At 40.7% G+C, this 11453-nt stretch overlaps 1 protein-coding gene across 1 annotated transcript; it reads left to right on the top strand.

Annotated features, from left to right (window-relative positions):
• Positions 1-6295: 6295 nt before the first annotated feature.
• susd3 (sushi domain containing 3) lies at positions 6296-11430 on the top strand. Its single transcript, XM_079359190.1, has 5 exons — positions 6296-6927; positions 8393-8587; positions 9140-9287; positions 10130-10294; positions 10393-11430. The coding sequence occupies exons 1-5, from the start codon at positions 6852-6854 to the stop codon at positions 10727-10729; spliced, it is 921 nt and encodes a 306-aa protein (XP_079215316.1). The 5' UTR covers positions 6296-6851; the 3' UTR covers positions 10730-11430.
• The last annotated feature ends 23 nt before the right edge of the window (positions 11431-11453 follow it).

Here is an 11453-nt window from a genome sequence, read left to right as displayed (position 1 = left end):
AGGCAGTTCTTCTTTCTGGTAAAGGAAGTGGTAACAACTGTTTCCTGACGTGTTGGTGTCCTCAAGTCTACACGAGTTCTTTTTGTCTACCTCCCAGTTTCGGGTATGTGATGATTCAAGCTCGACTGTTGTGTGTGAAACTGTTTTCTGGAGGAGAGATTGAATGTTAAGCTGGATGTTATGACCTTTGTTCTTGGATGTATCTGTAGCATGTCACACCCTTGCTCTTGCTGTACTACAACTAAAAGTCCCTCAGACACCTTTGGGAATATTTATCACAGAATCTGTTGGTGCATGACAAAGACTTACCAGAAGATGATGATGAATTTCTGTATGACAGAAAATGTTCACTCAGATTCATAGTCACTTCAGAGTATTGATTGCCCTTTCATTATAAGCGATTATGAGAAACCTTTAAGCAATATTTAAGGACAATAATATGACGTCTATCAAATGGACCAAAATGCCCTCAGAGATGTATTATTTGTGGTCTTGTTGAGGAAAACCCCTAACTTTTTCTTCTCCCCGAATCCTGCAAGTTACACCCTCCAACAAGACAAAACAGCATTATATCATTGAACTTTGGGAGCTGAGAGTGACAGTGTTTTTATTACTCAATAATCCTAAAAAAATGTATTTATACCACAAAGTTATCTATTCTTTATGGGATATTATGTTTCCAAGGGCCATAAGTTTGATTCTTTAAGTTACAAGTTATCAATGTACTTAAATGTCTGCTTTGTAAGGTGAATTTACACGCTTTGAAAGGCGCCTTTAAATAAAAGGTTTAACAAAAACTTCTAGGTACAAATCCTCAAAGGCAGTCATCATACATGATCACATGAACTAGACACATACTTTCAAACTGTAAATAATGATCATGTGATCAAGGTACAAACTGTAACCACAACTGTTTTTGTTTTTTGTTTTTATTGAAAATGCATTTTCTTGCAATTAATTGCTTGAAGCGCCTGTGAGAAACATTTACTCTGCTTTGGTTTTGGAGTCCCCTGTGGACAAAGCAGTGTATCCTATTTTTACGCTTATCTTGTTGACAAGTGTAAGTCTTGTTTTCCGTCAAAATATCCTATACTGCTTTTTTTTTTAAACACTGAAATACATAACTCGTTGTGAATCTTTGTTGTAGACAATATGAAAGAAGGCCTGTTCATTTAGCATGCTTTGACTCCTACACTGTAGCAGTCATCACAGAACTAAAGTCAACAGAAAACTGTCAGTGTTGTCACTGGTGAAAGTTTAATTATTTGGTTCCCAACTTACTTTACTTGGAGCCCTTTTATTTCTATTTAAGCTTTACACCTGTTTTATTTGTAGATATGTTACTGTACCTGAACTATCACATATTGACACCACATCAAATCCTGCTAGAGCCTAATGAGCACAAATCATGATGAAAAGCATCACAAAGGTCCGAACAATGTCTTCTCTGGACACATGAAGAAATGATGTTGGAGAGCACCTGAATATGTTATAAAATGAGAAATTTGATATCACATCCACTTGAATACGACATTGTGAAAGCTCACTGAATGAAACAGTGAGGACTTTGGAGTAATTGCAATCATAACAGAATGAGTCATTGGACAGGAGTGGAGAATAAAAGTCAAGTTGGCTTCAGCAAGACAATCCTGATGTGTGCAAACAAAACCAGAAAGGACCCGTTTATCGTTGAAGCACAACATTTTTATGATAGGATTGCATCCTGTCACTAGTAGAGCTGCTTGTGTATCCTGGAACACACACACAGTACAAGGTGGGTTTGCCTGTTGTCTTCTGCATCTCAACACATTGTTATGTTTCCATAAGACGTTTTCTCAGGGTATGTTCTTCAGTAATAATGTGGAGCTTGTATAGTTTGTCCCGTGAATGAAAAAGGGTGAACAAAGAGACAGAAAAAGAGACACGATGAGAAGTGGTTGAACATCAAAATGGAGCCACCAGACTGTGGCAGCGATGATAGCAAAAGCAGATTTCAACATTCTCTGCTTTCAGCACCTTGTCTTTTCTTTAGCTGGCGCGTCAATTCTTTGAAAACTTTTGAGAAGTGCTACCGCTTCCTCAGATTAACGCCTCGGCCCACTACACTCAAACTTAGCCATAAATATGCCAGTCTATCTTCACTTCCCTTATGTTTCCCACCTTTTATGTTAAGCCTTAGCAACTTGTCATCTCCATTTATAAATTATTTTACACATTTCTCTCCCTCCATCCTCATCTGCCTTTTGTCGTCAGCCCCATCTGGCTGCCCTGTTGTTATCTCTCTGTAGGTACGTCAGTAAGAGTTGTCTCTGCCTTACTGGCAAACATTGATGCCTGTGCTCTTAAGGAACTAACCAGGAAGCAGTGACAAGATGAATCCTACGCAATTCTCCCTGTGCTTTCGTTTCATGATCTCCTTTCTCCCTTGTTTTTGTACATTTCTATCTAGTTCTGTAGACAGAGGTGGTGAGATGATATCGGCGTCTGGGTGGAGGGCCGGAGGATATAGTTAAAGTACTCTCATGTGATAAATGTTCTGGAGGCTTGTCTTGACCCACCTCAGGCCACAAGTGAAACCGTCTCTTGACCTTCTACAATTGGCCTACCAGCCACACTTGGGAGTGGATGATGCCATCACATCATCTACCTGCTACAGCGTGCTCACTCACATCTGGAGGGAAAGGGCTGCACTGTGAGAATCACCTTTGATTTCTCCAGTGCATTCAACACCATCCAGCCACAACTGCTGGACAAGAAGCTGCAGAGGATGGGGGTGGACTCGTCCATCACCTCCTGGATTACCAACTACCTGACAGACAGACCACAGTTTGTCCAAGTTGGCAGTGTTCAGTCTAGAGTGATAGAGAGCTCCACAGGGGACTGTGCTTTCTCCTTTCCTTTTCACCTTCTACACCTCTGACTTACAACTCCATGTCATGCCATTTGCAGAAATGTTCTGATGATTCTGCAGTGGTGGGGTGTGTCAGTGATGGGCAAGAGGAAAAGTACAGGGCGCTGGTGGATAACTTTGTGGATTGGACAGCGAGAAATCACCTGATTCTGAACGTGGACAAGACCAGAGAGATGGTGATAGACTTCAGAAGGAAGAGGACAGAGCCACAACCACTGTGTATCCTGGGAGAGGATGTGACTGTGGTCAACGAGTACAAGTACCTGGGCGTCAACATAGACAATAGGCTGAACTGGAAGGCCAACACTCAGGCTATGCACAACAAGGGGATGAGCAGACTCTACTTTCTGAGGAAGCTGAGATCCTTTAGCGTTTGCAGCAAGATGTTCCATAGTTAGCATATGAGCTAGCTTACTCAACTTCATAAACTGTCATTAACATTCTAGTTTACAAACTATTTGAAATAACCACACGCTACTTGTGTCCAATGAAAGAATACTTATCTACAAAACTAACACTAGCCTTCTTAATATTAGCATAACATTATACTTTGTAGCATATGTGCATGCTGTCTCAAGCTGAAAGCAAGAGGGTCAGCTCTATGTTCCCACAGAATTAGGGGTTAGGGTAAGGGAACAAAGGGTCTACTTTTGGAAAAAAAAAAAAAAAAACATAGGTAAGCATCAAAAGTAAGCACAGTTAGCTTACAGAGCTGCTAGCATGGCTGCATCTGTCTTTGTGTTTTAGTTTCAGATTTTCCCCTCAAAGGGTATTTCTTTTAGTCCCTTAACATAAAATGTATATAATGCACACAATAAAAACAATATATATAAAGAAAATAATTTGCTAGTCAAAGACCTACTAGATCATTTGAGGTAAACTAAATTATAGGCACTATCCAACCTTCTTCACTACAAAAGAACTAAAGAGACAGAAAAGTTTTCAGAACTGACTCACTTTCTCTCCCATCCTCCGGAGGTGTCTGATTAATACTGTGAATTTGAAACACTACACCCTGCAAGCTGTGCACGTCAGAGGAAACACATCGGCAAAGAAATGCTTGATCAACTCATGCTTAAGTCTCATTCTTCTCACCTACCACTTGTTTTCCATCTCCTTTCTATGTCTGTGTGTGTGTGTGTGTGTGTGTGTGTGTGTGTGTGTGTGTGTGTGTGTGTGTGTGTGTGTGTGTGTGTGTGCGCGCGTAAAGGGGAAGATTTATGGAGCGGCCCAGACGCTGGTGGCCACAATCCAGCCTGAACAAGTGATTTATTCTGAGATTTCAGACATGAGACAGAGAAGGAGCGTTAATGGTATTATGAACCCATCACCAGGTGTGTTTGTGAGGGAAAGAAAGAAAGAGAGAGACTTCCTGGCTTGTGCTGCATCAAACAACAAGCACTAACATCTTACTCTTGTTTGGATCACATTTATAGGCACTTACCAAGGACGCTTCAAAGAGGGCACCTTCAGTCTCCTCCACCCAGACCTGCAGCCATATGTGGCCTGGTTGGAGCAGCAGTGTTGATGGGACCCTCCTGCTCTACTTAATTACCTGTGTGATGAAGTCCCCCCCCCACCACCACCACCAACAGCAGAGCTGCTGTGTCACACTGTGTCAGGGGCAGCACAGACACGCTGACCAGTCTGCCTCACCTTTCTCCGTTTCTCTTGTCAGGTCAGAATAATAATAAAATCACATGGCCTGAAAGCTTTTTATCACCTCTTTGTTGGTGAAGATGCCAGTCAGGAAGCAAAAACCTCACTTTTATTCCTTTTCACTGAGGAGGTGGTATCGACCTTCATTATCAAGCTTCTGGGTTGTTCATTGGATGATACAGAGTACAGAGCAGTGAAGCCTGGGCCTGGGGGAAGTGAGAGACGGTTTACTGCCTATACCAAACCATATTAACTGTTGCTATAGCAACCAGTCCAAATTTTGTGAATATCTGAACATTTTAAACTGACCAATTTCTCCAAAATACCAACTTTTCAACTGTGTCTCTTCTTCTTGCTCCTTTTTAAATTTCTAAATGTAAAGTTAAGGAAAATTAAAAGAATGATGTGTAATGGTTGATATTTGGGTTTCATTAAATTTGAGCAAAAAAATGTCCCTGGGAGGTGTGCACATTCTGAGATTTGGCAAACTTTCAACTAGATCTTTATTGAATTCTACAGATTCAAAAGCAACACCACACTGGGAAAATAATCAAACTATATAGTAACATTAAATGTCCTGCAATGAGGGGCTGAAGTATGAGTTTGTATTTTAAGATGGACTTCTCTCAATGAGAAAAATACTGACTTCATCCTCATCTGTGTGCTATATTTGTAAGGTTTAAAGTTTTCTCAACACGTAATCCCCTGCTTTTAAAAAATATATAAAGGCCTAAACCTATAGACATACTCAAGGAAATTACAGACATGGAATTCTTTGCTTGAGTAAAAGAAAAAAGGTACCATAAAATGTTTTAAAAAACACACTGCGAGATAACTTGACACGTTTTCTTTTGAGAAGGGTCTCCTAAAAATAACAGTGTTTACTCCCTTACATCAGGAGTGCACACCAGGACAGATCTGAATGCAGCTTTTTATGAGCACTGACATAATTGTGAATGCAATTAATCAGCTATGCTAATATATGCATGAATCTCAAGGGGAACTGCTGTCTAAACAGAGGCTCCTAGAGCGTCTGAGGTGGTGTGTGGAGGTTTGTTCAGGTGAACAGGGCTGAGCTATGGAGACACTTATCACCCACAGCAGAATCAGTCTCATGCATGCTTAGAATTCTCAATGAAAAAGGAGCAATGTAATGTTTGAAGAAGAGGAAGGTGACGCTGTCCGGAGATACAAGCGAATCAGGAATATTCAAGAATCCACTGCGTACCCTCTGTTGTGTTCTTGTATGTTGATCTTCAGAATAAAGTGATACATCTGTTAATTTCCCTTTTAAATTAAATTAAATGTACCCAAAGTTCAAATTATTTTATAGAGCTGAAGGAAAAGATATCTGATAAAACAATTATGTTACCTGCTGTACGTTACTAAAAAACTTGGCAGAAAAGGGGAAAAAGCACCTTCACAAAGCAAGACATGTAGGAGGGAAGTGAGACTGTGTGCACTGAGACTGTAGACACAGTGAAGTCTAATGTTTTACTTACACACCATCAGGAGTTATGTGATATATAAAAGCCACTTTAAAAAGACCCTTCCTTTTATATTATGAGTATGAAATCATACATTCTCTGACATAAGCAACACATGTCTTTATAATCCACTCCTCTATGATAAACCCACTCTATGAACCACTTGAGCCAGACTTACTGTAGATGCAAACATTAACCGCCCAACATGTAGCAAATAGCCAGACTGCTCTTAGATTCTTTTAACTTTGAGGTGAACGTCACTGATTGTGTTTTGCATACATTGTTTTCCACCCTATCAGAACCACTACATCCTGATAGGCTCAAACAGAACAGCGCTCTGACATCCTCCTACACAGGGTTTCGTTGCTGCTGAAGTTTCACCGTCCAGCACACCGACTGTGGTGTGCAACTTGACCTGACCTGGTGTAATCCACAAAGTCATTTCTGCTTTGGTCGACAAGGTCTCGACCGATCACTTTATCTCTCGCCGTCCTCTCGAGGGCTCATCCGCCTCTCGCGCCTGAGCAGGCACTACAGCGCCCTGTCCAAAACATGCACTGGAAGAAGTAAATGATGCAGTGAGAAAAGCATTGTCGGAGGATTCTTTGGACGAAAAACTGCTTTTTTTGGAGGTACAGAGTCGACAAAAAAACGCAAGCAAAGACTCATTCGGAATTCTGGAGTTTACGGAATCCCGACGTGTTTATTCTGTACCGGGCACAGAGAGACACCGTTGCGCAGTCTTTACGCACAATCAAAAGAGCGGACGAAGGGGGGACCTGTCAATCAACACCATGTCCGCGGCAACAGCCTCAATAACAGACGTGTCCAGGACAAATTTTATTAACGGACGTGACTTAAGTAGCTCAGGTAAGACCAAGGTGTCCAGTTTATAGACTGTTCGAGTTCAAAGTGACGTGCTTGCACAGGAATTTGTTTTGTGTCTTAACATGGAGACTTGCAAAGTTACCTGCCTCCGATTAAAACATGCAGTCACTGATAACTCAGATATACAGGAGCCTATTTATGCATCTAATGCGTGATCCATTCTTTCTTCTTCTTTCTGCAATATCCCTTAATGGTCTTACAGTCGCTTATACTTGCTGTGACAGCAGTTCGCAAACAATTGCTGCAGGATTAATAGCCATGGCGGGATAATGTGATGCATTTTCAGAGAATCGTCTTAATCATCATCTTCACCATGTGCCATCTGCGGGTTTCAAGGGAAAACGTGCAGAGTGCTTGGTGCATTTGCCCATCATTTGTACAGATGTCATGGGTTGCTTTAAAAAGCAGATAAAAGGAGGAAGTGAAAAGGGAGGCAACTGTTTGTGGTTTCATCATCAGAAAGTCCTCGTGCCAATGATACACAGCTAGGGGTTAAACAGTGAATCTGAAGCAGCCACCCACATAACACATAGGCCTAAGCTTCAAACAGACACGTTTTCTCAAAGTGATCGGCAGTGAGCTGCGTCCTTGTGTTATATAAACTTAAATAAAGTGGCGCAAATGTCCTTCAGAGCAGAATTTATTCCAGCTGTGCCTCTCCCAATGTAATTGACACATTTGTCCAGAAGCGTGTGCAAAGAAAATAAATCACTTAACATCATTTCTCTGTTTGCCAATAAGATTTTGGTGTAACTTGATGCCCCTTGTGGTGATACAGGTGCACAACACGTTTTACTGGAAAAGCACAGCCAATGTCATATTCCTTGATGTTTTTCTTCATTTAATTGAAACAAAGACAAGTATTGCAAAATCTCTCCTTTGTCACATGTCCATTGCTTAGGTTGGATATCAGAATCAGGTTTCCCTTAGCAAACAAGCTGCATCTGACACTCCCTCGGACGGATCACATGATAAATCCTGTAGGAAATTACTGATTTGATGTCATTGTTTTTATTTGCATTCCAGCAGCTTGTGTCATGTTGAACTCTGATATTGTAGGTTCATAGTGACAGACTGCTGGCTGACAGAGACTGACCCCTCCTCCTGTAATATGTTGAGCAGCGTGCTGCGCTGTAAGATAACGGAATGATTAGCATGGCTCCAGATGGCCTGTTTGTTTCCACCAGTCGTTTGGTTTAATGGTTTATCACATTTCCTGTTTCGATACTGTAGGAATTTGTTGCAGCACGACAACAGTCCTATTTACACGGTTATGCTTTTATCATGCAAAGTTGTGCAGCCTTACAGAAGTTCAGTGCTGATAGCTGTGGAAAGACTGTCCCATCCCTCACTGAATCACATCTCATCCTGCACTGCTGTTGTGTGACTGTGTCCAACCCTGAGTTGGACGATCATCTTTGTCAAAACTGATTTCTTTGCTTTTCAGTTCAGTCCCAGGCTCAGTGCACACCTATTCCCTTACCTGCCCTGGGCACTCGAAAGATCATCCAGGGAAATGGTACCAATGTGGGCACAGTCATCTCCCTGCAGTGTCCAGAAAGACACAAACTGATGGGAGGGGAGCTTACATGTGTGCTAGGCCCAAACAGCACCCAGTGGGTGGGCCAGACCTACTGTAAACGTGAGTTAGGCCTTTTCTTAACAGTTAACGTAAAAACAAATGACAGTTATTGTGTTTTTCCGAATGCATCTGGCTGTTTATATATTTCATAATCAGAAGTGTATGTGTGCAGATCAAATGTTTTTAATGCTTGGAGAATTTGCAGCAGCTGCAAAACTTCTCCTGAGCTCTCCCTCTGCTCACTTTTACGAAGAAACTGCATTTAAATGAACCATTATGTGACAGACATTACATTTAATGAAGACACTTCAGGTAGTATTTGGCTATGAAAGTTGAATCCTTAGAGAAGCTTTCAAGAGAGATTTAATTTTTACTATAGAATATTCAATAGGAAAGCAGGCGTAATCTCCAGAGTGTGCACAGTAAGTTGTCCTTTTGCTGAGTGACTGGAAAAGGTGAGAGCAGAATCTTAATTGTGTTGCAAGATGGTCTATTTTTGTATGATAGTTCACTTTTGCAGCATGATGAAGGCAGCTGTCTGTAACATTTGTGCATGCTTTTGAATTTAAGCTCAACAAAAGCAGTCAGCAGTCTTCTTCTCTGACACTGCAGCTCTATCTCCCTTTGAGGACTATGGTTTCCGTGTAGCTGTGCTGGCATCTATTGTGAGCTCAGCCATTATCTTCTTCATGTCCATGGCCTTCATCACCTGCTGTTTGCTCGACTGCATCAAAGAGGACAAAAGGAAACCGCATGAGAGGTGAGTGAGAAGTGAACAGTTTGAAGAAGTGCTCAGATCAACTTTTAAATTAACTACCCCAACATAGGAATACTTAACCACAAGCAGTTGCATGATGTATACATTTAGCACAATAGAAAGGCTGTGTGTCTATCTTTTAGCTTGTACACATGTTGAATGAAAGCAGAAGTTTGCATGTTTCTGCTGAGTTTTAAGTATTATAGATAATAAAACAGTGTGTGCTCGGAGGCAGATGTTTTCTTCTTCATGTCCCTCCTCTTCCTTCATGTCTTGGCCTGTTTCCAATCCCTTGTGTATCAGTCAAAGATTGTGAAACCATTGGCAGGAGTGTGCTGTGAAATAAATCCAACAATGAAAATGATCCTGTATAGCAGTAATCCCTCTGATGCCTAAGAAATACATCAATATCTTAAATGTGGGCTCTTTTTTTTTTTTTTGAAGTATTGGCTGATAATATCTATTTTCTCTTATTGCAAGAATTGACTTCATACAACTATCTTGCAAGAAATGTCTCTTTAAATAAAACTGAAAACATAATGAAGAGGCTACGAGATGATTTTTTTAAAAGTTTAATTTGTCTTATTCTAAAGTCATAATTTGTGAAGTTATTAATTACTACAGTGGAAGTAAAACGGAAAAAACTACATTAGCCTTTGAAATTAAGCAAAGTATTGCCATTATTTAACATTGTCGTCAAGTAGTGCCTTCAGTTTGTGCTTGAGTAAAATTACTTTATAACTTTTTATAATGGGATGCATAAGATGGAGACATAAGAGAGGATAGTGTTATTCATATTCAAACTGAAAGATTGACCTGCTGGTTTGAACTGAACTTTTTAATAGTGATCCAGATATGTGGCAGTGGGAGGAACAAGCCCAACAACAAGAGGACAGACGGACTCGCTACAGTCATAAAGGCAGGAACAATAACAACAATACTCAGGAGAAGCTGTGTTCACTGTGGGACACCAGTATCTCAACCTCATGTGAAAACATGCGGGCCTCCAGGTGAGAACCAAGGCAACTTTTTTTTTCAAAAGGGAAAAATGTAAGAAGTCCCATAAGGCATGAGTTAAATGACTGACTTCATGTCTTTTCCCCCACAGATATCATCAGCAGTACACCTATCAACCTGCCTGCATGTGTGGCCCAGTTTCTCTGCTGTCTGCACTCCCTGGCTGTGACTGTGACCAGCCTCTATTACCCAGAAACCCACAGTATGCACAGATGTCCAGTGAACCACCTCAGTACAACAGACCTCCTCAGTCAACCTTTCAAAGTGCAAGTCCAGGCCCTGGCCAGGTCCCAGCAGTAGGTTCTGATAGGATGTGGCAGTATGGAGGACATCAGACCAGTTTGTCTGGAGGGAACCCATCAAACACAGATGAGACCAACATGAGGAATTTAAAGAAGGAATTTTCAATTCGGGTTATATCAGTATGAGGAAACATCCCGCCGAAGTGTTCTGATGCATAAAAAGCTTGTTTACAGACCAAGATTGTCAACTTTATCATTGAGATCAAACATAAGTGAAAACTATACAGCGTTGAAATTACCATGGTGGAGCTCTGAACAGCACTGAAGGCATCAAGGACCTGAGGACTCATGTGCGTTCTGTAAACTGTGATGGCACACTGCCCTCTGTCTGAGAAGGGATGCCACTGAACATTCAGGACTCCAGCCTTGTTTAATTATAGGCTTCCTGTAATTTAAAGAGACTTCCACGCCTGTAATTGAGCTTTTCAGAAACCAATTACATTATGATGTTGAGATGCATGTACACCATTATTCTAACTATATCACAACATTTGTTGGCAACTCAAGAAGTTGTGTAAAAACGTTCCTCTCTGAGCAGAAAAGTCTGGTTTATTGGATGAGGAGAGCAACGAGAAACCTCTGACCAGAACAGTATGTAAATATAATTTCAAATAATGTAAAAAGTTAAAATTATTAAAAAGAAACTGTTTTGCAATGGAGAGTCTGCAGTGTTTGGTTTACATTTCTCTCTAGGGATGGATGAAAATGTGTACAAGTAATAATGTTGATGGTGCAGACCATGTCGCTAGGAAATGAGTAATATGGTAATTAAGGGTGTTTATAATGAGAAAATGTGTAACAAACTGTAATTTTTTATAACAAGAATAATATTTATTTTTTATTATTTTCA

The sequence above is a fragment of the Symphodus melops genome (genome assembly GCF_947650265.1).
Source record: "Symphodus melops genome assembly, chromosome: 13".
Taxonomy (NCBI): domain Eukaryota; kingdom Metazoa; phylum Chordata; class Actinopteri; order Labriformes; family Labridae; genus Symphodus; species Symphodus melops.
The sequence above is the reverse complement of the archived record's forward strand: the minus strand, read 5'-3'. Positions and strand labels throughout refer to the sequence as shown.